General features: G+C 37.2%; 1 protein-coding gene across 19 annotated transcripts in view; it reads right to left on the reverse strand.

Moving 5' to 3' along the window:
- Positions 1–27,911, reverse strand: part of ABI2 (abl interactor 2) — a 61,970-nt gene that overhangs the window by 24,864 nt on the left and 9,195 nt on the right. For 14 of the 19 annotated variants that reach the window (XM_048061426.2, XM_048061423.2, XM_048061425.2 and 11 more), the window contains exons 2-3: positions 11,142–11,309; positions 2,987–3,163 (exon numbers count right to left, since the gene is read on the reverse strand). In XM_048061426.2, the coding sequence (XP_047917383.1) occupies positions 2,987–3,163; positions 11,142–11,309 (345 nt within the window). The remainder of the gene's footprint in view (positions 1–2,986; positions 3,164–11,141; positions 11,310–27,911) is intronic. The other 5 variants (XM_048061433.2, XM_048061440.2, XM_048061439.2 and 2 more) reach the window with 1 other exon arrangement.

The raw sequence follows: 27,911 nt of genomic DNA on the forward strand, positions 1-27,911 counted from the left end.
GCTCAGCTGATCTAAACATATTATGTTTCTTAGACTTCTTGTAACACTGAAGATTACATATGGCAGAATCTCAACAGCAGAGCACCCAGAGTGACTACTCTGGTTCATCCATATAGCTTGTAATGAGACCCTAAGATATTAATGAAAACATAATCCAATTTACTAGAAAACATCCTGTCTTCAAGTTCAAAGTTCCATGGAGATATTAACCAAAATGGTCTCTGCTTCACAAAGTTACACAGCAAAGCCAGGTCCCCCTGTACTGGCCAGAAAGAATGGCCAACTGCATATAAGGGTCCATCAGTGGGAGACATTTCCCTCAGCAGTACTGCCTGATAATTACAGTACCTTAATACAACTACACACTGCTTTGAATGGATCCAACTCACCCCCCCCGCCCCATAGAACCTTAGAACCTGACCATAGAACCTTTTGGAAGGAAAAGCAGATTGGAAGACTTTGTAACCCAGGAATATTTAAAGAAAAATTTTTTTTGAGCAAGTCTCTTTCAGATAAGAAGTTCTTGGGATTTTTGCAGCATTGTGACTTCAGGGAATGAAGATGAGGAGGGAGTGCTAGAATGATACAGTGGCATTTACATTCACTCTCCCCTATAAAGAAACCATACTGTAAAGCACCTTTTCCCATGGCCATAGCTGGTTAAACTATTTACCCCAACATGGCATACTGGATTTCATGGCCAAGAATGCTCCGTGTTTCCCCTATATTGCTCTCTGTCCAGTTTATCAGGGATTTCTCAGGGATTGCAATGAATGCTTGCTACTTTATCTCTTTGATTGCCCTGACAATAAACAATTCTGTGTCCCAGTACTAGAGGGAAAGCCCTACAGCCAAAAAAGCAGGCAGAGAACTAAGAATGCAGACAGATACTCTGATACTAACTGGAACTTCAATGCTATTTATCCAATAACTCTTGCTGAGTACTGATTTGAAGGGAAAAATGCCGCAGCTCAAGCAATAAACAGCTATAGATGGACAAATTTAAAGCTCCTATTTCTTTTCTTCTTTTCTCTTTGTCCTCCAGATAGAGATCTAAAAAACTATTCTGTATTTACTTGATCAGAATGAGAACAACAGGTTGACAAACACTACTGGCCACTTTCTCCCCACCAGCAAGAGAGTGGTTCTTTCCTATGCACTGAACAATGGATTAACCTGATTAACTGATCCACAGATCAGTTCCATAGATTAAAGATTGCATGATTAAAGACAACAAGTTGCTCCTTCTTGTTTCACTAAGTACACAATGCTTCTTAATTTTCCAGATAAATATAGCACATTATAAATATCATTTGGATGCTATTTCAAGCATATCACAAGCATAACAAATGGATGCAAACACACATTTGAGTCATCAGCCATGTGATGAATTACGTCCTTTCAGTAGAACATAATTCACTGCATCACAGTGGGTACAATTCTGCTACACTGAGGTAAGTGGGATAACAATGGTTTAGAGCCAGTGCTAAATAACGTGTTGTAGAACAATTAAAAATTATTCCTTTATGAGTTCTAAAACAGTCTCATTAAAACAGAAGTGCTCATTAAAATATTAGCAATGGTAATCCTACAGGTTAATATGCTCCGTCCATACCCAGAAGTTCTGCTGACGTGCATAAGTTCAAATTTTGAATTGGCAGTAGATTTTAACATATAAATTATAACAATTTCCTGGCCAAAACAGTAGCTATTTATGATGATGTGTGTGTGCACGTTCTTTTGTTTTTGCTGCTGTTGTTTTCTCCAAATTAAACTTAAAGTGTGGTTTTGAAATCTGATTTAAGGTTACAAATTGAGGCTGACTCTTTTGGTAAGAAGTGGGGAAAATAGACTTTCTGTTAACTAACAAGGTGTGAGGAAGACTCGAGTATAATTGCTCTGAAGAGATATCTAATCAGGACTATTAAGAATTTGAAGAGTGGCCAAACAACCTGTTGTCATTAAAATGACTATCCAAGTAGATACTTCAAATTGAATATCATAGACGACCCAATGCAGTTACGTGTCAAGCAAAATAAATTCTGCTGTACTTTGACTGGAAGAAGCATCTTACCTTACTGCTACTCAGCAGGTTTACAGATTTGTTAGTTTGTCATGTAAAAATGACAGTGCTTTGTGTTATTTACCTTTCTTCTCCTGGAACTTTAAGACTGTCAATGTTCTCATTTCCATATTTGTTTTCCTGGCAGCACAAGTTAACAATGAGCTCACACCTGCTAAGACTATGTTTACATTCAGGACATGTTTAAAAAAAAAAAAAAAAACTAATCTCACACATGACATTACTGCCGTTGTGTGCACTGATCTACCACTTGCATACAACAGCCACCAGTTGTGTCACCTTCTGATCTTTGCCCTGAAATCCCTCCTTTTTTCCTACTTTTAAAAGGGAGAAATAGCTGGCTTTGAACTTGACAGCAATATTCTCATTCTTAAACTCTGTATAGCACAGAAATTGCAGGGAGCTCACTTTAGCAAAGCACATTACAGGACATAACAGACTGACAGAAATTAAAGAGAGCAAATAATCTTATGCAAATCCTTTCTTCAGGTGAGCTCCAAACTAAACCAAGTGCAATTAAAGCTTGGACATACTTTGTGTTGCTAATTCAGAGAGAAATTTGACAGTTGGTAATTAGCTTTTCATTACTCAGGTGTATCCTGACAACTGACTTGAAGAGTAATTGCAGCATCACACAAGGTGTTTAGAAGCATTTAAAAAGCTGAGATCCACAGTCCCAAATATCCTCAGAAATAAGACTCAGTGAGCTTGCAAGGTTCAGAAACATGGGGGAAAGGACAAGGGAAAGAGCAACTGCAATCTGGGCAGAACTCCTCTTACGTGTATAGACATACTGGCCAGGGAAGGAGAAACTGGTATATTATCATGAAAAGCATCAGGTTATTTTGAAAATATACAAAGACAATGTATTTGCAGTTTGGCTGTTTTAACAATATCACCTACCTTCACTCCATGTCCAATATCATCTAGAATTGTATAATCAATAGGTTTCCTGATGTAGCGAACTGGTCGCTCCAGGTTAGCTGGTGCAATGATTTTGTGAGTTCTTGAGGTGTTTTTGTTTGTAGTCAAGATACCAATTTCTCTTCTAGCAACTTTCTCTTTGTGAATGTCCACCGTCTACAAAAGACGCAGTGTATTTACTAACAGTGGTATGCATTTGAATACAGAGTCAGTAGAAAAGAAAACACTGAATCAGTTCTAATGTTTTGAAAACCTCTGTATACTGTGCTGAACATATTACTACATATACTTGCTTACATCGTCTTTGTCAAATTTATTGTTGAACTTGTCACCTCTAAGCCCACGCTGATAGTCTCAGGTTCTTTGGGTCTTCTACTACTTTCATTCTTTACAATTCAGCAAAATACCTTCTTTCCATTCTTAGTTCCTGTTGATTTACTGACACTCGTTTATATGATTCTTTTATTCTTTTTAGTTCTACAACTGCCCTCTAAACTGGTCTTTGAAATAGTCTCCAACTAGATGAAGCATAGGGGTATTTTCCCAAAGTTTAACATTTACAACCTGAAAAACAAACCGTAAGCTGGTTTTCTCACACTGTAAAACAGTTTGCTAAAATAGGACTGGTAGCTATACAACAGAATAAAATTTCACTCAGACAAATTGGACCATGTATTTCAGTCACTACAAATTGCTTATCACAAAGTAATGACTGGATTTTAGAAGGTGCTCAGTACTAACATAGCTAACCACTATGAAGCCAGTGGTTAAGCCCAGTGCCTTTACTTGGAATGGGTAAAGCCAACACAGAAAAGCCGTCCCTCCACATAATACAATGAGTACCACAGAAGAATCTCTAGTGTAAGACAAAGCCCAACTGAAAATTCAGTGTCTGAAAACACGTACTTGAATCGTGTTTGGTAACAAAACTAGAAAAAAAGAGAACATTACCAAAAAGCCCCTGCAGGAGAAAAACAAACAAACAAAACACAACTCTTAAATCAAGGTGCATGACACTGCTTGCATCATTAAAAAAAAAAAAAAAAAAAAGATTCATTCTTTGTTGACAAAACAATTTTCCTTACAAAAAATTTGCTGGTTGTGAACAAACATTTTAGCTATAAAGTCACAAAACACCCAGAATTGTCATCATTAGGATTTCTAATCATTCACAACATTTCTTGTCATCACGTCAGTGACCATGAATGGTACCAGAAAGACTTTTCATCTTTTCATAGTTAAGACAAAGGCTTTGTTGCAACAAAGGAATAGGTACGAATAAGAACTCATTTTCATAACAAAGGTTTTTTTAATTTTATTTTTCTCTGGGCAGGCACTGGGGCAGTAGGGTTAGTTACCCTTTTGTTTGTGCCACAGATAGCAAAAACAGTAAAAAAGATCCTGTATATATGTATTACCTTTAAAATATTTTTAAATATAAAAAAACAAACAAAACATTTCCAAGAAGCTGTTTCTTCACATTCCTTCAAAAGAATTTCCACAAATATCAAGGCATTATATACAAGTTTAAATTACTACCTATCAAGATTACCCAGTAATTCCCAGAAACATATTTTCAGTATCTTACACCTTTGCTAAACTTAAGCACTCAATATAGCTTCTAATATTTCCACCTCTAGTACCACCTGCCCAGAACTGTAAAGATTCTACCAGAGCTAGCTATTTCTAAAACTAAGCCACAGAAAAATAGACTATTCAAGGTCAAAAATGTTGGCAACCCTCTCTTTGGAAAGCTCGAGTTTGTTGAGTAATGATTTGAAACTTAATAGGGGTAGTTAATAAATCTGGGATACATTCTCCATCACCATCACAAAAAGCCAACCAGATTTGGCCAATACCTTTGCAGAAATTCACAGTTCATTCAAGCTAAACAGGAACACATATATTTCAATAACTGCTAGTTTAATAACTAATCTGCTCCCCGGTCAGTTTTGCCTGAGATGACTAAGTCTACATACAGTTCATACAGTATTATTGGTTGTAGAAGCACCAGTGCAAACAGCACATAAACACGTTCCAGTCCAGACTACCAAAAACATATCGTTCTGCGTCAGGGTAAGATTCAGTATTTCCTCTTGCATCACATGTTTTAATCCCTACCATGTGCCAGACTTTTGCTTTTATAGCATAGTGGAAGGAAAAGCGGAAGGAGAAGTGGAACAAGAAGCTGTCATACCAAAGAGACTGGCTACAGGATCCTCACCTCATCTGCTGAGGAGTTAGAAAGCACAAACGTATTTTTTTTTAATTTATTTTTATCTAACTGTATGCGACTGAAACAACTTAGAGGATGGTCTCATGTTTAATACCACTGAAGAATTCCATCTCTACTATCTCAAACTTTATCTGTGATCTAGACATGACACTAGAAAACTGCAGAAACATTATACTGCCTATCTTATGTTCTTTGTCTCATAAGCCTCTGATCCTATTTGTTAAACAATCCCAGCTGCAACAGCGTCTCAAATGCTATATGATGTTTTGAATGTACTGCAAAATCAAAATCTTATGAATCTGAATCTGGACATTCAAAACTGTTTTATGCCTTTGACAGTACACCTTCAGTACCTTGGCTTTGATCTACAAATCAGAAATAAATTAATTAGTCCAGTGTTGGTAAGATTATTTCTTCCTTTCTCTGCATTTCAAGTGCTTGACCTCTGTGAACTTAACCATGCACTTTTAGTATTTTATTATGCAACTATCTACAAACATAAGATGAGTGCAGATATTTAATACACATGCTATTGCCGCGATGGTATCTTGGCACAGTGGAAACTTGTTTCCATGAATGATGGGAGAGTTTTATTAATTATTAATAGGAATTGTAAGTACATCCAGTTTCCTTAAGGGCTTCAGTGATCGGTGAGGCACGACTACAGTAAGAAACAATGAAATGCATAAAATCTAATTAAATCCTGAAGCTCATCTAATGGGAATTCTCTTGCACAATGATTCAGAACATTTCCTTTACCTTCAACGGCTATGGAATAACTAAATGTATTAAAACAGCACCCACTTCTGGTAAATACTCCCAAAATTGCATTGAAAAGCACTCTGTTGGAAGGTTTTTCCAAAATTTCATTTTCTTGATTAGTAGATTACCAGAGACAAAATATCTTAAGATATTTATAAAACAGCAGAAAGAAACATTGACCTATTTGATTAATAGAAAAAGGAACAAAGATTAACCTGCTACTAAAGAAAATGAAAACATTTATCCTCAACGCACAGGTAATTATTGCCTCCAGAACTAGCATAAATCCCTTAAGTGAGACAGAAGAATGCCAAAAGAATGTTTATTCATCGATTTATAAACATCTATGAAGAAGTATCATTTTTAAATGACTGTCTTCAGAAAATCTCCAAGAAGACAGCAAAAAAGTATAATTAAGTTTTTATGCTTATAGCCGGACTAAAAGAACACCGAGCTCGTAAAGTCTGGCACGAACAGCAGATGGGATACACTCTGCTCTTCTAGAACTTACGCTATTCTCTGCTAAGAAATGTAAGGCTCCTGACAGCACTGTTATGCACTTTTTTTCCCCTACTGCTCCACCTCCTTTGGCAAAAGCTTTTAGGTGACAGGCAGTTTGTGAGAAGTTAGGCTCTTTACTACAATTTTTAAATACACCTTCCAAGATGCCTACAATAAGGCAAGGCCTGACTTAAAGAGAAACACGTATAAACCACTTCATTGTTTCTATTAGAAATTTTCTGGCCATTTTGAAACATCAAGTTTCCATATTGAGTTCAAAAAAACTAGCTTCAATGCTTTTAAGGATTAAAACAGAGAAAATATTAAACTACGCCTGGGATTCCAAAATTAACATTCTCCACTTCAAAATCACTGAACCCAGAGTTTTGAAAGATATTCTACCTATAAGTGAAATTTCTCAGAATATTAAGTTAGCACTTTGAAAGTCCAATCTACAGTGAAATTTCAGAAACAAAAGCCTCCATAAGCCTTCATTTTTTCCTCTGCTCAAAACATTCCCATTGACTTTTATCAACGTATTGTCACTGTTAGCTTAGGCTTTTAACATTCATTTTAAAAAAATCTTAGGAGAAAAGGTTGCTTAAATACAATGTTGTGAGCTTTTTTTTTTTTTTTTTACGTTAGTTTACTGGAATTTCAACAACTTTATTTCAAATTACCTTGAAAACTGGACTATTACTTTTAGTAATAAATAATGAGTAGTTACTCATAGTAACAATGAATAACTGAAATGTCAGAAATGTGACATATTAGTTGCCACAACTTAAATTGCATGTATTTCATACATTAAAAGGTCACAATGATACTAAGATGCTAAAGAACTACCTGCTCCATAAACTAGTAATATCTACTGTGTAGAGTTGGACGTAGATTACCGTTTTTAAGTAAGTCTGGCTATTCTTATAACTTGCAAGAAAAAGACAACTGAACATGGTTAGGAGCCTTTAGTGACATAGCAACCGAAGGTCTGAGTGACCATCCCTGCAGACACCAGCCAGCTCACCCATGCTGTTACAGTTCAGCTAAGCGTTACGTGCTGACTACAGAAAAGCTCCAGTCTGCAGTCTATTCACTACTTATGAACAGCTCTGATTGGCAACTTCATAGGAGACAAATTCCATAAGAAGGGGATGAAGCAGATTTCTCCATCCTACAGCATCGCTGAAGATAACTGATGGCTCTTACTATATTTCAGCTCTTTGTGGTAGCATGCTTGTTTATATAATTAGCAGCAGAGAAGAATTTTAAAGCTGAACTTGCTCACTAAGACCATTTTGTAACTAAATCTGACAAAATATTTCTCATCAAACAAATACTAAAACCTGAAAATCTGCCAGATTAAAGTATTTGGATACGATCAACATTTCACAGTGTCTGTTAACTTGAAAAAACTTTAACACAATTTTTTTTAAATGAGTATAAATATTTATACAGAAGATCTGTATTTAGCATTGAAATCTTCAGCCAAATAAGAAACATTGCATATCATCTATTTATGGACAAAGAAGGCAAGTAAGAACAGATTCATCAGCCTTCAGACCAAATCAAAGTAATCATAAATTTTAAACCAGTAGGATTTAATCACTTGCATAAAAATAGTTTCAATAGTAATGATTTCCTTATTCAGGACCTATATATAATCTAAAAACCCACGAATGATTATCAGTTTCCTTTCCAGTTCTTTGATTAATCTGGCATTTAGAAGGAAACAGAAAGTGACATAAATTGGCATTCTATGTATGAACAGAGAACTAGAATATTTTATATTCTGAAGTTTATCATGTCTCTTCGAGTTTGTATGTCACTTGAGCAAATCAAGCACTTTTGAAAAAGTTTTCTTACTAAGAGCCAAATGATTTTGCTTACCTCTTTGGAGAGTATGTGGAATTTTGAATCAGAATTAAAAGCAGAGCTACACATTTATATACTGTAATATACATTAGTGTTTTCTAAATTTAAATATCAATGCCTGCTGACCAAAGTATTAATACAAAGTATTAATAATAATGCACTGTCAAATGTGAGCAGATGGTAGTTACCAATCCGTTACCTGTTCTACCTCACTGACATCATTTCAAGTCAGACTGACCAAAATGTTAATTTAGCTATGAGATATTATACCGTGAGGTATTTAATGTGGTGCTAAAGACAATCCACTACACTTGAAACCCAAAGTAAGAAAGACTGAAGAAATCTTCTGCAGATTAGGCTTATTCCAGGAGAAATACAATCAGAGTTACTGAACAGAAATTATGCATTACATATAAACTGTGACAAAATAAATCCATTTTTTAAGAAGTAACCACCAAAATTAATAGGGAGAATGTATCATCTGCAACATCAGTATCATGGGATGAACCCACTTTTGAGTACATTGAATGCAACTTCATAAAGTTCCTTGGATCAGTACACTTCATATAACTAATATCCAAAATTCAAATACTGTCTGCTCTTCTAACATCACTTCTTCCATGAAGATTTGGGGAACATCTGACATACAGATGATTCAAGTAACAAAAACCACAACCAAAGTATACCCTCAATTTTCAATTTTACAGTGATATAAACGAATTCAGAAATTTTTTTTTAAACTTTCCTTGGTTGTATAAATGCAGCCTATGAATTTTGGCTGTTCCATCTCTGTTATGTATTTGGTAGTGGTAATTTAGCACCCCACTTTAAGTAACAGTCCATTTTGTATAAATTCCAAAGATAATCTGACCTAACATCTCAGTCCATATAAAACTCGGTTTCTCAAAAGAAAAAATTAAAAATGCCTTGACAGTCTCCCCAAAATTTGCTTTAGAAAAACTGTGTGGCAAATAAACCGTATGCATGTATAAAAATGGAAAATCCAGTGAAGCCTGAGTGAAAGAATTTTTATCCATATCCTTATTCTGTGTTAGGGTCTCAAATAGTTGAAATACTTGTCAGCTGGTACAAACCACTCAAGAACCATATACACACACATAAGCACACTCACCACACATACACACACAGATGCATATACATACATACATAGCATATATATAGCACACATATATAGAGTAACATAAGACATTTTCTGAGGGAAAGTAAAATTTTGAGTTGTCCATGGATTAACAAAAAGCATGTTGCAAAACAAATCAAACTTCTCAGCTTATTTCTGAGGATGCAGTTGCATGGGATAACTGAGGCAATCTAATAGCATACTATCACCAGAAGGGAAAATCCACCCTGTCCCTTCCTTTCCACCTGCTCTGGAATTCATCTTACCACTCAGTAAGCCAATTTGGCCCATTAAGACAGCAAAAAAATATTCTTTTGATGGTCCAGATCTCTACCAGCTTAGCAACCTTTTCAGCACCAACTAGTTAACAGATCTCTATCCATTCTATGGACACAACTTCAACTTTTGGAGAACCATGTGATCATTCACACAACAGAAAAGAAAAAGTAGCCATCAAGAACACGGCAGCCAGCTAAAACATTTTCTGAATAATAATAAAACACATCCATCCACTCTCATTGACCCACTGATGAAAATATATCTTACTACTTGTATGTCCTGCTGTGGTGTTGCTTCCTCTGTCATAATGCCGTGTCATCCCCAGAGTCTCTTCCAGATCTACATACTGTTTAACTATCTATTTCCTACCTTATGCAGCTCCCACTTTCAAATGTCTTTCTGAATACAATATATATACACAGATATATATATTTTTACATATGTAACATTATCATGTGGAGATCAAGAAACACTAGCACCCAAAACATACTGGTTGAATAAGACAGAATATTCAGTCAGAAAACCTAACAACTCTCCCATAGTAGAAAAACAGAAAGTGCTGTATCATTGCTCTTACTTTCTCTTTTTAACCCATCATGGGCATGTAATCCTCCAATAAACCTATCATTCATCCTCAGCCTATTCTGGTAGTCAGAACTCCCTCATCAGTGTGGAGTAGGACACGGGTTCTTTATAACCTTAGCTTAGTTTATTTGTTGTTGTTCAAAAAAAAAAATGCAAACAATTGCAGGCATTCTAGCCATACATAAACTTGAAACATTAGTTTTACCCTCTGTTCACATCATTGCGAATTGAATTTTGTTAAGAAAAGCCACCTATGCTTTTGTCATCAGAGGCCAATATGATAGCGACAGTTAAAGTAAAAAGACGACAGATGACAAGTAGTGTTTTCCAGCTTCTGTTTCATGCCTTTTTTTTTCTTTTTAAATTTTGAATGCCTGTAGCTATTTAATACCATATACAGTAAGTCACAAATAGGAACTGGAAAGGCTAATCCATTTCTTAACATAATTTTCTTTTTTTTTTTCCATTAAGCTGCCTACCTGCACTTTTCACTTCATACACAAAATGGATTCATCCCCAAACAACAAACTGTTGAAGACTATATTTAATCTCTTATTCTATGTAAAATGTTCACATTACCACAAATACCAAATCACACAGACACCCATTCCTAGATTTAATATGAGGAGAAATGCATCCTTCTGTTCTAGATGCAACTATTTTTCTTATTCACAAAACATCAGGTAAGTCACATACAGTGACAGTTTTATCTGTTGTATAATTTCATGAACAGAGAACAAGAAATCAGGAAAAAGTCTCACTTGTGAAATATGATTGATTGAAGATTCCATGCGTCGAAGCTGGGATGCTTGGATATCCAGCATTTGGAGAACATTGTTGGCCAAAGTGTTGATCAGATAGGCTACGCTTGCTAATGACTGGGTTGTGTAGGCTTTGGTTTCTTCTAGGGCTCGCTGCTTATCTGCTGACTGAAAGCAGAAATAAAAGGTTTATTCAGTAAAGTCTATCACACAAACATTCTTGGAATTAACTCCTTTTGCCTGTCTCTAAAGAACAATGAATTATAGAGTCCAACTAATTCTACATAAGTTATCATTTCTCCTCCTTTACATTTCTTCATTACACAAAATATATCAACTTTGTATTTTAACAGTTTCAGTATTTTAAAAATGGAATTAAGCTAGTATACGACATGCTGATCTTTTCTAGAAATATTGAAAATGCAACTTCTTATACTGTGCTTTTGCAATGAACTTCAAAAGCACTCCAAAATACTTAATACTCTTTATGATTTTATATTCATGATTTGCTAGTTTATCCAATTCCTGTTACAGAATTTAGGCTCCCTTCTAAACTTTGTACTTCAATGTGTACTCTCAAAAGAGCCTGCAAGGATCTGCCAAATACCATATTCCTCTCCAATTATATAGACCTCATTATTGCCACAAATGGTTGTTAAAAATGGAAGCACTCAGTCACAGTGAATGAACTATAATTATTCACTGAAAGTGGTAGCTGAATTAAAAGATGAGAAGAATCGTTGTTAAAAAGAACAAGTCTATGTTTTCTTCTATTTTTCTAGTAGTAGAGCACTTAAAATACTTAGGCTATCAAGCCAGAAAATATCCACTAGAAGAACATGCATTTACTTCGAACAACATTAGAATTAATAAGTTAAGAGTCTAGTTGTTACGGTGTTCCTCCTAGAAATAGTTAACATTACTAGAACCTAATTCAGTATAAAGAATACAGCATAAACCACTGGTAAAACACACAACTAAGATGCTAAGAGACTTTAGTTTCCAGTTTGCTAGGCATTGGAATACACTCCGAATTTCACTTAGGTCATCTTTAGCCCCCTCACAGGCTGATGGTGCTGTTTCTAAAGTAACAGCTGACAAGTGGGTTCTGCTCCCACCTTCCTATTTTTCACACGGGTTGAGTATCGAGATTCAAGAAACATGCTTGTACTAGAGAGGGAAAATAAAGCAATTCCCTATCTTCTAGCACAAGCTGACTCTACCTTCCATTTGACCACATGCACTCCAGGGCAGCACAGAAATTAAGTCTATCTACAGGAAAATCATTCTTGCAGCTAAAGATATTTCCTGAGACCTTGTACCAAGATCCTCAAAAGCAGGATTTCAAGAGAAAAAACAACAACATGTAAACATAAACATAGGACTCCATTAAATGCTCATACGAAAGATATTCAATACTTTTCCTGTCCTGTCAGCATCTCCTGTGTCCAGCCACAACAATGGTTGGCCTGCTAGCATCCACCTTTGCAGGCCATGCAGGTACCACTTTCCACTCTGCTTCCTAGAAGGGAGGACAATGGCAGTTGCTATTCATCATGCAAGAGCTCCTAAGGAGGTGAGGGAGGGGAAGGATGCTGTAGAAGGCAAGCATTCTTGCCCTGCTGTCTCCTCCCCGTGCAACGAAAGAAAATGCCTCAGCAGCAGAAGAAACTAAACATGTTAGGGGACAACTTCTCAGGACATAATATGATGATGTCCCGCAATCAAGGATGCTTATAAAGACTTATATCTAGCCATAAAGACGTCCAAAAAATATGGAGTCCGGACTCCATTTAAGAACTCCTGACTTTCAGCCAGCTGAGTAACATACATTTTATAGAAAAAAGCTCCAAACGTCGCTTAAGGACTCCCAAATGGAGGAACACAACTCTTCAGTCTCAGCTCTCACACCACTGGGATCTAAATGCAGTCTCTCTCTCTCCTCATAACCTCAGCTCAGTCTCCAAATATCATTGCTACAGCAAGCATACACACCACAGGACACTTTCACATCTATTCAAACAATTTCTGAATGGCAATAATAAAAATGACCAGAAGCTTGTCAGTTTTGCTCTGCAGCTGCTGTTGAAGTCTATTTATAGCAGCAGAAACTGCTGATTTACATTAGCACACTGTACATCCAGACTAGCTGAGTAGAAGCCAACAAGCACAATTTGTTTCATTAATAGCCAAAGAGTTGGAGAACAAAAGGAAGACAATCTATCATTTTAGAAATTAGGAGCCTCTGCTCCAGTTTTACTGCTTAAAAAAATATAAACATAAATCTACATTCAGAGCTAGTCTTTCACTGATGTACACACCTACCAGCTAAATTCAAGTCACCCCCATTTACACTAGTTCAACAAGGAACTGGCTTCTCATAAAACAGCAATCCTACAAACACACTGGGAACTGTTATTAGCATAAAAACCCTTTTGATTGAGAGGTCCAGTTTGGGTATTTGGCTGATAACCTCAGCAAATATGATTTGCTCTGCATACCTTTATACAGAGCTCAAAATTCTCTGAAACAAACTTTGAAAGTTTTTTCTTGAACTTCCAGCTTCAACTTCTCAAGCAATGTTAGGAAGATAGTTGAACATCACAAGTAGATCATCTGCACAGCCTTAAGGAGTTTGGATCATTGATGTTTTCTGTTCCCACGTTCTCCAGCTTACATTCAGCAGCTCAGCATCAACGTTCTTCTCCACACAATGCCCACACCAGGTGGTTCCCACTGAGTCACAAAGCAGCATGCTTTGCTGATGCTCTCAGCTGTGAGACCATCATTTTAACACCACGGAGAGCTCACCTGGTGCTTCTGCCAGCCAAGGATGTTCCTGCTACTACTGTGAATGGCCACCTCTGCTGCAGCAGAAAGTGGTACCCCACACAATTGCACTTCTATATGCAAGTCCAAAGATGGACTTAGAGGGACACTAAGTCTAACAAAACTCAGGAATGTACTGACCTCAATACAAATGTTCACCTCAAAATATTTCTTTTTTTTTTTTAATACTACATTGTATAACCCAAATTGCTCGCAGTAGAAAGGATGCAGAATTCAATGGTCTGTAAATGCAAAGCTGACTATTTTTCATTGTAGCATACAGTGCCTATGTATCACTACTCCTAGCCACTCTGAAAATGCCATTTACATGGCACAGTTACATTACCAGATTTCAATTAGAAATGGTCTGGGCTGCTGACCGTGTAAGATATCCTTCTACTTCAGGAATTAAACCTCTCAATGTTTTTTCTCCTGGCTAGAGAAATACAAAGTTTTGTACTACACAAGCAATATGAAAACAAATAACAAAGAAGAAAAAATGATACTGAATGGAAAATGCAGGGCAGATGAGACAGAAAAAAAATATGCAGTATGGTATGCAACATGCAAAAATATTTTATGTGAAAAGCAAAAGGAAAGCCTAAATGCACATAAATCCCCCCAAAAAACAAGAGTAGAAAACACAAGAATTTAATGTATGCCCTCACCCCAAAGCAAGATCAGTAGGAGCACAGCAATGAAGTCTGTTAGGCCACTGCAAGAACCTCAACAATTTTGAACAAAAAGACAGCTTTTAATGCAGAAAGTAATACTAGAAGGAAACAAATGATGGAGGCAACATGAACGATACAGATTTGCACAGTATCAATCCAACCAGACAAAACGAGAAATGCTACCAAAAGAAAAAAAAAAAAATAGAAGAAAACAATTCAAAGACAACAACACGGTAAAAAAGAAAAAACACAGTTATTGTGAGTTGGAAAGAGCTAATTAAGAAAGGTCTGAAAGTGGTGCTTCACAGGAAGTACTAAAAGATGCTGATGGGTTACTTGGCAATTGTAGCTAGGTTCCTTTCCTGCTTTAGTTCTAAAAATTTGTAATTATTCAACCACTAGCCATCATCTAGTTGTAAGTACAAAGTATTCATCTGGGCTAACAAGACTTATACAACAAATCCTATTAGTTGAAGCTTGGACCTATGAGTTGATAAAAATACTGTGTTTGATTCTTACAGCAGAAGATTAAAACAAGTTGTTGCCTTTAATATCAATAGGGCAACCTTTTCCTTCTGAGATTAATACTTAGTGTTGAATTAAGAGTGGAAAAATAGAGAACTTTTCTTTCCTGAACTTACTATTGCCCTCAACTAGCCTAAACTTAAAAATGTACAACAGAGTTTTGAAAGGAAGAATCTTCATTCATACTCAAATCAGCTGTTCAGGTTATAATGCATTTACAGAACAATCATTTGATGTCAAAGAGGGAGCTGAGGTTAAACAGGGACTAAAGTATGGGACTAAAGGCAAGGAGGCATCCAGAATCTAATCATCACTTCCCTAATATACACAGTATCTCTTGACAGCATTCAAAACAGGACTGTTCAGTGTAACAAAACTTACACTTAATATATGTGACAAAAATGCAACAGTGTAATCTTAGAATGAGAAGATTTAACTTCATTTAATCAATAACAGTTGTTTCTTTTGATTAAAAACCCAAAGGGACGCTTGTCTAAGGATCAGCAAGGGAAACTCCTCAGGTTTCTGTCTAGGTTGCATCAGCTTAAGGAATCCCCAAGAACAAAAGCTGCATGACAGAGTTCAACAAGCTTTCGCTATTCAGAACAGAATGTGCCTTATCCATAATTAAATATTTTATACACATTTATTCAACTGCACAGATGGTATTTGCTTAGCCTATCCAAGTGCTTTCCAAGGACCTTTGGTAAGCTAGAAAAAATGGTTGAGAAAAAAGCTAGGCATCACTAATTTAATAATTATGCCAGAATCAAGCCAAAAAGTTACATAATTGCCAGTAAAAAAAAAGAATAGCTTTGTTTTAAACAAACTATCTCATTAAATATGTACTTGCTCAAGAATATCCCTCACTCCTTTCTTCATTACTTCACTACTGCTGCTCATTCCTAGTATTCCAGAGCTCTTGAAAAAAATAATGCCATAAAGAAAACTAGAAAACTCCAATATCTCCCTTTCAGATGTGCAGGAGGATCCTGCATACTGGAGGAAAACAGGAGGAAATCCAGTCCACCTATTTTTCAGCATAACCAGAGCTCCAAAGTACTTGGATTTGGGGAGAGTTTTTCTTCTCTGTCAATTATAAGACTGTAATCTCTAAATAATTCATCCCTACATGTAAACAGTCTTCTCTACATATTGCTCATTTGTGTAATTACTGCTGTTATTATTTCAGCAGTGAAAAGGCCTAGCTTGATCTCCTCATGACCCTATTCAAATGCTTATACATTTGTTTTAAAAATAAGGAGAGGTAGTAGTCATCTTGCTCACTTACATGTACTCTACACCCTAACCATTATGAATTAATCAAATGTTAAGAAATATAACCAAACCATATTTCAGATGTGAATAGGAATCTCTTTCTCATACACATGCTTCCGAAAACCCACTGACAGCTTTCTGTATTCAACAGCAACCACAAGCAGCAAGATGCACTGGGATCATGCTTCTGAGAAAGCAACGAGATCAGTGGGACTAGTTATTTGGCATACAACTTACGAGAAATGGGACCTCCAGAATTTGGAGACAGTATTTACTTTACAATATTTTAACATGGCCTTATTTGGATAGATAGCTCTAGTTAAAGTAACCTGCTTGACCAGCCTTTGTACCACCTGGTAAAAATGGAACATGTTAGTTTACTAGCGACTCATTTGCTGTTTTTATTAGCAAACTACTCGCAGAAGAAATGGTGCAAGAATCAGTGCTACAATTAAACTTGAGCCATGAGTGGACCTTCCACGCACTGAAAGAGGTAACAGGCATCTAAACCATCCCACCTTGTAAATAACTGTCTAACCAAAAACTGTATTTCTTCACAATTGCAAGAAAAGTCTCTCTAATCAACACCTAAATGAAAGCATTTAACTTGCTGCTCATACAATGTGTTTTTCAATTGAAACACCTTTAAATGTGAAGTCACTGCAGTCAACTCTTCTGAACACAACTCAAAAAAAAAAAAGCAATTAGGACTACTCTCACAGTATTGTGAATTTTGAATATCCTAAATGTAATCAAACACATCACCTTTTGAGCTCAGATCGCACAGTAATGTAAGCACATCAATCAAAAAAGCTGTATAGGGAACTTTGGCATTTAGGCTAAACATAACCATTAGAGAAGATACCAGTTTTACAATTAAAAATGCATAAATCCTATAATTAGATTCTACAATTTAAACAGGAAGTAATGAACTTAAAAAAGAAAAGCCGTTTTCAAATGCAAGGTTACTTGCATTCACCATATTCCATGGATATGAATATAAATATAAATAAGGTTATTTCCATTTTTATGAGTAAATTATGATGAAAATTTAGCTTAACTTATCTGAATACTATTAAAAAGCATGCTAGCTGATGAACATACTCCTCTTTATACTTGTGAAGAGTCTGACATCAGGCTGTTCTGTTTTTCAGTTTACTAAAATACTAACACTGCACTAAGTGTTAGTGGAATCGCTAGATCATAAGTGACTTGCTAAATTTTAAGCCAGCAGAAACTCAGTATCAGTAAACCTTTGCAGTCAATATCAGGTCATTCTCATTAAGTTACTCTTCTGTTTTTACTGCAGTTGAATCATTTGGTATTTTCATTTCTGTGCTGGCCCTCAAAATGTAGGTTTGATTAGTAGCTAGGAAAACTACCTTTCAAAAAATATACACAAATCTAACTAGCCTCTGAAATGGAAAAATGTGTTTTTTTTTAAAAAATACATACTGCATTCAAGGCTGCCAGTAAGGGCAAAACTAACCCACTGGTCTGAAATCTATGACAAGACTATCAGTCTACTGCACCCAGATGAAAAAGGTAACAAATGACAGCTGTGGTCGAGCACAACTTGCCTGACTGACATCTAATCACTTACACCACTGTTTTCATGCTGCCAGCATCATTGCACTAAATCTGTCATCTGCTTCCCTTAAATAACACCAGGATCAAATTTAGGATTTTATTTTCCCACAGATACAAGCACTGAAGACCGTTTTTCACATGCAAATGTCCTGCTCTCATCAAAACTAGCAACTTCCTATTCTTTGAAAGCAGAGCCAAAGTCCTGTTTATGCCAAAATAAACAAAACCAAAAAAAAAAAAAAACAGCCAGCACACTAGACAAGGTCATAATAAAGGTTGTTCAACACATAAATAATATAGTTTAAAATGATTTATCACTAGAAACTGAACAGCCTGCTAGCATCCAAATACATCTGCATCTGAAATGTAGTTAACATGAAGTTACAACAATAGTAATTCATTACTGGTTTACAGCACCAAATGCAGCTCTTCCTTGAGAGGTGACCAGCAATGACAGAAATCTATTCTCCATGTGTATTTAAGGCTGTCACTGTTTATTTTGTTAATCAGTGGATTCTTCACCTCACTGTTAGCTCTTTGGCAATAACGCAGCTGAGAGAAGTGGATAATTTTCTATTTCATTCATCATTGTAATTATTAGAGTTCCAAAAACAAGGCCAACTTCAGCTTTAATATCAGTAAGCTAATCACATTTGTGGCCATAAGAGACTACTCCAATACAGATGTGCTGAATGAAGGACCTCAGAAAGAAAGAGCAAAGATCCAGAGACTTACATCTATTATTTCACGCACCTGCTGTTCTACAGCTCTTCACTCACTGAGAAAGCTTTACTTTTCACTGAGTGTGCAAGTAAGAATAACTGATGCATTTCAACTCGTATTTGATTTTACAGCTACTTGATAACAATTAAACATCATTACAGCGTTTGCAAAAGTCACTTTTCAGAATCCAAATGGCCTTCGGAAGCCAGAACAAACTACAATCACAATAATTACACTCCACTATACAGACAATATTATTCACACCGTTTTCTCCTTAACACTATCAGAGGAACAGATTTTTTTTCTCTCTCAAGAAATCTGACAAAATCTACCTTAAGAAGGACGTCTATTTCAAAATAAGACAAAATGTAACATTTGAGTTGTTTCCCAATTTTGCCAGTTTCTCCATCCAAGTATAACTTTTCAGATCACTTCCGTACATAGCAACAATGGAGGCCAACTAACAGCTTTTATTTCAAATCACAAGCAGAGTTAGCTGTGGCAATAGAAGAAGGTTCTGCTTCCAAGTGTCCACTGCCAGACACTGCAACCTCATAGCAAGAAAAGCTAAGTAGGACACACAGCCGTGTCATCCACCATCATAGTTTACAGCCTATATACAAATATAATTAGTCAGATGGCAGAACAGCCTGTAATTGCCAGAGTGTAACTGCAGCACGTAAGGGGATGATATGCACCCTGTTCAGCCAGCAGCTCCCAAAAGAGAGGCAAGCAAACAGGTGGAGATGCCAGCCACATCACTTAGCACAGCTACATCAGGCTGCCATCGACCTGTTCTTTCTGCAGTCCCATGTCTTTGGACAGCATAGAAAGGAGTCCGGTGGCCCCAGGAACACACACCACTGGGCAGCCTTTGCTGTCTGCCCCAACAACCGTGACCGTGCCACGTCCCAAAGTCTGCTTGCGTTGTCAAAACAACTAATGCAAGGCCCTCAGTGGACTTCCACTGTCCCTACTTCTTAACGCAAGGCCCTACTTCCCAACGCAATGCCCTCAGAATTCCACTGTCCCTACTTCCTCACACTGGCAGCCCCCGTGATGTTATCATTCTACAAGTTAAAGTATTTTAAATTAGCTACCTTTGATAACTGTGGTTAAAAAAAGCTGTGAGAGAAGCGAAGCCATGCAGCTACCAGGTAACGGGAATCTGCCAATTCAGAGATAGAGGAGAAGGCCCCTTAAACCAACCAGGGGCCAGGGATTGGCATAATCATCTTCCTTTTCTAGGAAATAACCCTGCTTGGCTTACACAGCTCCCTTCACAATAATCAGTTAACTCTACATTTGAAAATCATCTGAAATGATTCTTATTTGGTGCTTTTTAAAGCTGCTGCCAATTCAGACATACTGAAAGGAACAAGTTCAGATACATAACCAGACAGAACAAAAAAAAATCTTATATGAAATAAAAGAACGTAGAGATCAAAAAAAGAAACCTTCGCAAAACAGTAGCAACATACAATATACCTCTGTGAGGTTACAGAGCCCCTGGCAGCATACTGACCCTCCCACACCTAGAGATTTATGCTCAAACAAGCGGAGCATCAGAGAGATGCAGTGGCAGTTGATCAACACTAAATCTGGGAACTGAGAAATCAGAAGAGGTTTCCCTGCATTGCCCCAGGAAAGGTTCCCCAATCTCTCCCCTCCCTCCAACCATGCTCCCCTCTCTGTCAAGAAGAGGGGACAGCCATTACTGCCTACTGTAGAACCAGCTAAAAGCCAAAGTCTCCAATTCCTCCACCGCTACATCACCACATATGCCAGAGCCTTATCACCCAAGATGCACGTTTGCACCTCATTACATGACCAGACACAAATACACTTTTGTCTGACTCTGAAAAATCACAGCAGTCCCCACAACTCACAGGCCTTTTCCCTCGCCTTCACCAGAACACACAGAGCACGGGTCAAACAATCTGTTCATGATGCCCACAGTCAGCCTGCTGAAAGGTGACCTCTGCTGTACCGCTCCGCTGAAGGTGGTGGGGACACCCGGTGCTAAGCAGGCATCAGTGAACCAGGCAGAGCGCCCAATTACACAAACTACCATTCCCAACATAAAGAAGTGGCGGGAAGTCAGGAAAAGTTCACTCTAAAAACTGCTGAACAAAACCGGAGCCTTCCTATTCAACAGATTTGTTCCCTGTGCGCCCTGAGAGCTGTATCTGCTCACTTTTCTGGCAGGGAATGTTTTTCCAACCTTTTGCTCCCGTTACCATAGCACTGGACAAAACACAATATTGGCAGAGAGAGAGTGGGATTCCAGCCTCTTATGCAGAGACCTTTGTTAGCTCAGCTCTAGATCTCTGCTCTGCAGCCCTTGAGGAATTGCTGAACAACCGATAATCCAAAAGTCATCTCCTCAAGAGAGGAGGAGCCCCTGTCTTAAATCCCAAGGGTAAATTGCTAGAAATAAGTATTTTTCAAAAGTTCTTCAATTTGTTCATGTTTTTAAGAGTTGTCAGCACGCAAGAACCAGAGAGTTGCAGGAGAGTTTTCATTTTAATCAGACTCAAACTTTGCTATGTTTCTACGATTTAAGAATCATAGAAAATGAGCAGAGAAAAAAAAAAAAAAAACAGAAAAAAAATGCAGGCACTATAAGTAGCAGTTATCCTCCTTCTTCCAATTTAACCAGCAGTTTTGGTCCATTTACTTCAAAATTAGAAGTAAACCTTCTGTCAATTGCTATGTAGCTCCAGAACAGCATGCAAAGTGCTGTTCAACCTGCTGCATATAACTTAACCTCACAGCATCAAGTTTTCTGTAATTCTTTCCACCGAGATCTGTATTTTAGACACAGATTTTCCTAAGCATGACCTACTTTCACACTAATTACAGTGCTTCTTGCCCAGAGACTGTTCTATGTCAGCGGTAACTCCACTTTTTAAAGCAATATAATGACCTTTTACATGCAATCAAAAAACGTGCATTTAATCTCCCATGTTAACTATAGTAAAACCGTAATGCAGTCATCTCCAAACAATTTAAATACTAGTTCCTTCTACAAATTACACAATTACTTATTTTAGGAATAAACAAATATCACAATGAAGTATGAAAAAGCAATACGCCTAATAAACAAATCCAGCTTGGGCAAAGTTTTTCTCCGCATACAGTAGTTCTTACATTTCCCAGCTCAGAAAACGCAGTGATTCCCTTGCAGGTCACAGAGCCATTTCAGAATTCCTCTCTAGCAATATGTAGAAATTTCTCGCTGCTAAAGAAAGCTATAACTTGAAAGATGTAAACCTATCAGCAGTAAGGGTCTTCCTGCTCAGCTATAAAAGACCATGGTTCCGAATGTTGAGTCAAGATGCGCATGAAGAGATTATATTTTTTTGTAAATTCATTCAGAACAATACCGAGGATTTCATACAGTGAATGTGTAAGACTGCTGTCAATTTACTAACGGTTACTCAGCATTAATGACTTTCAGAAACCCCTGACCCACACATACCTGTTCTTACATTTGAGTGTACGAAACACTTCTAATTGGTTTTAAGATTAAATACATTAGCCAAATTTACTTCTACCAAAAATCTCACAATTTCTATAAAAGAAATTAAAAATCAAGTCAATACATGCTCTCCCTTCAGCCAAAAAGATTTCTTTGAATGAATGGCTTTTTCTCTTCTTTGCTAAGCTACAGAAAATTAGCAGTGAAACTCTCAAACCACCTTCAACACTGAATCCAGCAATAGCTACGAGACCATGTGAAGAACTGGCTCAGCTGGAACTGTACTGCCTGATCATGAACACTGTGCCCATCTATTCCAAATATGAAGACATATAAATTCTACAAGGAATTAGTTTGATTTCAGGAAGCCTACTGAAGGGCAAGAAGCACATCAACACTTCAATGTAGTTGCTACCATGTTAATTCTATTATACCAATTCTGAAAAACATAGGATAAAATATTTTGGTGAAATAATAAACATTCTGAGTACAACAGTGAATGACAGATCAGAGTTGACAAAGTACAGCAGAAGGGCTGAAATGGACATTTTTCCAGCTTTTTGTGTGTCTTAACAGTTTGGCATAACCTGCTAGTTCAACAGAAAGCATTCAGTCACTGTTCTGTCTAAACACTCCACAGTTGTTTAATTTTTCTTAATCAGGACTGTTTACTTTGGCTGAACCCCAGAACTATTGTTTGAACGACTCCGCTAAGTGACTCACTGGTCATGTTAATTCTGCACACTTGAAGAATTTTCAGTAATTATTAAAATTACAGAAAAATATTCTGATGTATTTTCTGAATGAAATTTAGAAAATAATTGTATATAATCACAGCTATAAATGAAAACCTATGGAAAGAAAAAGGAGAAACTTGGAGGGAGGAAAGAATATCTGACCTCAAGCTAGTGCTTTTCATGAGAATATGCCACTGAAGTGTATGCTTTTATTGGTACAGGTTTGACTGCTCTATTGCTTATAGAAGAATACCTATCTGGAGCATATCTCCAGAGGCTGCTATTTGTACTTAAATGATAATAATTGATGATAGTAATTCTATGTTGCAAGATGCACACAATACCTCCAAGGTGTAAAATTCAGCCCTGTATTCAAAGGAAAATAAAAAACAACAGCAACATAAAAAAGTGCTTAAGAAAAGCACAGCATTGGTATTAACTGGTAGCCAAAATACTAGAAATGGATGCCTCAGGGGAACTTCTATGAATTCTACGTGGTTGTTTTTACTCATGTGCACAAAGAGAGTTGATTACATACCAAATACCAACAGCACAGGAGGTTAATAAAATTAATGTGTCTAACCCCATGACAATTGCATGATAAGATTCCTTGAAAAAACACAATTTCAACAATACCCCAGATAACATCTGGAAGAAAATCTCTGTGCAGGACCTTGTAGAGGCAGCAGCCACAGAACATAGTTCTATCAACACACCTGACAAAGAATCAGACAAATGAGTAATTTGGGATCAGCACAAGGTTCTGAAACCCTGAAGTTCCACCAAGTCTGTCACAAAAAGAGTTGGTCATCATAAAAATTGGAAGGGTACTTGAGAAAAGGACAGATGAATGAGCAGACAAGGCCTCTGAATACAGCATCAAGCACCTGTGCTGCCCAAAGATTAGCAGCTGACCATCTTTGCACATTTACTGATTACGTTCCAGACAACCACTTTAACTAAAGTATGTTTTTTACCACAAAAGAAGTCACAGGGACCATTTTATTTCCCCAAAACATACAAATATTTTTTTTTCTTTTCTCTGTTTGTCTAATGAGAAGAGAGACTTCTACCAGGCCTTTTAGATTTGTTCAGGTGCTAAGTTTTGCACGTACCAGTGCTGTTCTGTCCAAGACCTTTTTTAATATGCGTTAGTCACTCTTGTACCAACAAGAATATACCTTTTAAAGCCACGGAACACCATTTATTTTTCTCCAATCAATATTTATACAGCAGAAAGAATTCATATTGGACAGACAAGACACCATCTGTCACACACATCTTGGCAGAAGCTAAAGATGTACAGCTATTTTTCCCCCTACAACAGCCACATCCATAGTCCAATTAAACTTAAGCTCAGAACTTCCATGAAATAAAACAATCTTATTATCCTCATCTAACAAAATTCCTACTAATTAATTCTTTCAGTTACAGTAGTCTTAAAAGTCAGTTTTTACACACAGTTTTCAAAGAAGAGCCAGATACAGACTATAGTTGCCTCAAATAAGGGAAAACAATTCCTTCCTGCTATACAATCTAAATCGGTCACAAATACTTCAGTAAAAGAACAACTTTAATCCCACAGATAAGAATTACTATCCTGTTCCCTGTATACGCCAAATTTCATCATATCCAGTACCAGCAATACCAGATAATTTTACTCATTCTGGTAACTCTCATAATGGCAAGAGCTCTCAACCATAAAACACATCACTAAGGATTATGTGCAGTATTGAAGCCAACCTGCTTGAACTGCACCCACAGCATGCCTGCAACTTACAAGCATCTCTCTCTACTTTTTTCCCCACAGTTGAAAGCCAACGAAGAAGTGTCTCTGACTCAGGAACTAGCCAAGACAAGTACGGTAAACCAATTCGGAGATGGCATTCAGAAGTGCTACCACGTAGATTTAGATATCGGTATCTGTAGTAATCCCATGTAAGAGTTTCCTTAGCTTCAGTAGAGCTAAGGAAATAATAGTCATTAAAAGGAAGGATACAAACAGTAAAAGCTAGACTGCCCTGACACCTCCGGAGACATAAAGAAACAACGTGCAGGAAGTCTTACACAAAAGCACAATAACACAGAACAGACTTCTAGTCAGTCAGCAGAACCTTTTTCCTGTAGTACTGAGAGATCTCTGTGCTTGGATAAATTCGGGCTTAAGGAAAACCCCTTCTCTTCACCCTCAACACCTTTTACTCTGTAACCCACAGCACTAAAAATGCCCAAGGGCAATCCAGTGGAAACCTCCACACCAGTGAGCTACCATGTTGGAGACAGCATAGCGCACGTCCTCCAAGCCAAACCCAATGGCCACCAGGCAACCAAGTGCTCATCCCAGCTGGGCAGGTCTGTGCCAAAGCCAGTGCCACAGGAGCAACAAGCCAAGCTCAAGTACCAAACACCTGTCCTCTGCATCACCACTGCTTTGTTCATTACTGATACAGGGGTTTCCAGCAATGTCATAGTTTAGAAGAAAACTCAAAATGGTGAAGTTCTTTTCAGTGTATCTTAATGTAGTGACCAGTTACATCATTATGCTTAGCATAGTTGTGCTACATTGAAGTTATAGAAATTAAAGCTTATGGCATACAAATAGAAAATGATGCTGCAAACTAGTAAAAGAACATAAGACTCCTCTCAGCAGTTTTGTTACAGGAAATGAGGAATCCCCACCTTGGATTTTACCTTCACCATCATTCTGATACAGAAAGAGTTCTGAACTTGCTTACTCACCCATTTCAACAACATTATTGTTCCGATAGTTCTGAGCTCTCACTTATCACAAGAATAGAAACGTCAGGGAGTGCAACCACACTAGAAATAACACTTCAAATGCTGAATACCTTTTTATTTTACAAAAGGTTCTCTTGCCTTGCATTCTTTCATTTTTTTGGATGTTAATTCATTTGTTTTCAAGTTGTCCTAATAGGTTGTTACAACAGTAGATCCAGCAAGTTCTACTACCATCAGAAAAAAAGAAAAGGGTTTTTCTCAATACCCTAATGAATTAAACTGCTGCACAAAAGGCCTTTTCATTTGAGAAGACATGTTTAAATAATATCATCTCTCTACCCATCCAGTTATGCCAATAAATAAACCTACCCTGGAAAGAAGAGTTTCATATTATGAGTGATAGGGAGACTTTAAGAGAGAGGCACAGAGGGAGAGGAAATTTCCAAGCTGCTTTGTTGTCAAGCAATTCTGTTATTCATTTTGCAGGATGCCCAGCCAACTGCATAACCTCTAATTCTGCACCTCCTAGACAAGTGGCTTTTTTGTAACACTCGCTATCTTCCAATCTTCTGTAAGATTGTCCCTAAAACACAGGAAATACCATCCTTTTTTTCCCCCTACATTCCCCAGAAGAAACATATGAAAACAATTATTAAAGGACTATGTCCAAACACTGCCTTAAGTGCATATAAAACCCAGTCCAAAAAAAATTGAAAAAAGTTCCTTCCACTCTGTAAACAAATGTGGTACTTATGCAGATCAGTAAAGTATGAGGTCTAGAGACGATAAGCATCTAATCAGAGCTGTATTACTTAAAAATGAAAGAATTAGGTAAAAAAAGCTGACTGCTTAAGTTATGGCTGCTCAAGTTGTGATTTGGCTTGTGAAGAGACATGTAATTAAGAGAATGGTATCCTGGAGGACTCTATGTATTTAGCCAAAAAAAGGAAAAAAAAAAAAAAACGGACAGACGACATTTTGACAAACTAACACTATACACACAAATGAAAAGAAAAATGAGTAATTCTCATATTTCAATCTCCACAGCTTAACATCCTTAATCTATCTTTCATTTCCATTTCTAGCAGAACTTAAATGACAAATGCCACTTACAGAATTTTGGCCTTTCAGAGCTGCCCTAGGAGTTTCACTCAACATAGCAGTTATTATGCAATAATGCCAAGAAGCCCCAAAGCTAATGCCAAATCAGTTCAAAAAATACCACAGTAAGACTTATAGTAACTGTGCAGTACACCTCCGAACTGATTCTAGAACCTCAGATCAAAAATTGGTGCTCAAAGCCCCATCCTACCTGGCCTTGAACGCTTCCAGAAATGGGGCATCCACAGCTTCTCTGGGCAACCTGTTCCAGTGCTTCACCACCCCCTGAGTGAAGAACTTCTTCGTAATGTCTAATCTAAATCTACCCTCTTTCAGTTTAAGGCCATTCCCCCTTGTCCTATCACTCCACTCCCTGACAAAGGGTCCCTCCCCAGCTTTCCCGTAGACTCCCTTTAGGTACTTGAAGGCAGCTATAAGGTCTTCCTAGAGCCTTCTCTTCTCAGGGTTGCTCTCAACCTATTCTCTACCCAACCTGTATTTGGGCTTGGGATTGCCCCAACCCAGGTGCAGGACCTTGAACTTGGTCTTGTTGAACCTCGTGAGCTTTGCATGAGCCCATCTCTCAAGCCTGTCAAGGTCCCTCTGAAATTATGACTAAAAGCAATGTAAATATCCTATATGTATAAAAGATATGCAAAAATTAAATTTTAAGCAGATCACAATATGGTAATGGATTACAATAGTTCTGTTAACTCATATCAACAAGTCTCTTAGTGGCTGCAGAAGTGTCCTCAAGCAGGAGATGGTTTAAAGTAACTGTTATCACCACCAGACAATCGTAACAGAAATCCACAGTCTGCAGGTAACTTTTTCTGTTATCCAGACTTGTTGATTTATACAGATGCCCATCAGATACGAATGGATTAGAGTGGACAATGCAAAGTACTTTAATATATATGGGCAAAAAAATCCATCATGGACAAATTCAAAACAAATGCAAGGCAAAAAACATACAAAAACAGAAGATAAAACTGCTTATATTTTTATCATTTCTTCAAAATGTCTCTTTAGCCTTTTTAGGATCCCATTAAACACTGAGTCTGAACTCATAGCAATAATTCCAAAGATT

This window comes from Anser cygnoides, chromosome 6 (genome assembly GCF_040182565.1).
Source record: "Anser cygnoides isolate HZ-2024a breed goose chromosome 6, Taihu_goose_T2T_genome, whole genome shotgun sequence".
In the NCBI taxonomy this organism is placed as follows: domain Eukaryota; kingdom Metazoa; phylum Chordata; class Aves; order Anseriformes; family Anatidae; genus Anser; species Anser cygnoides.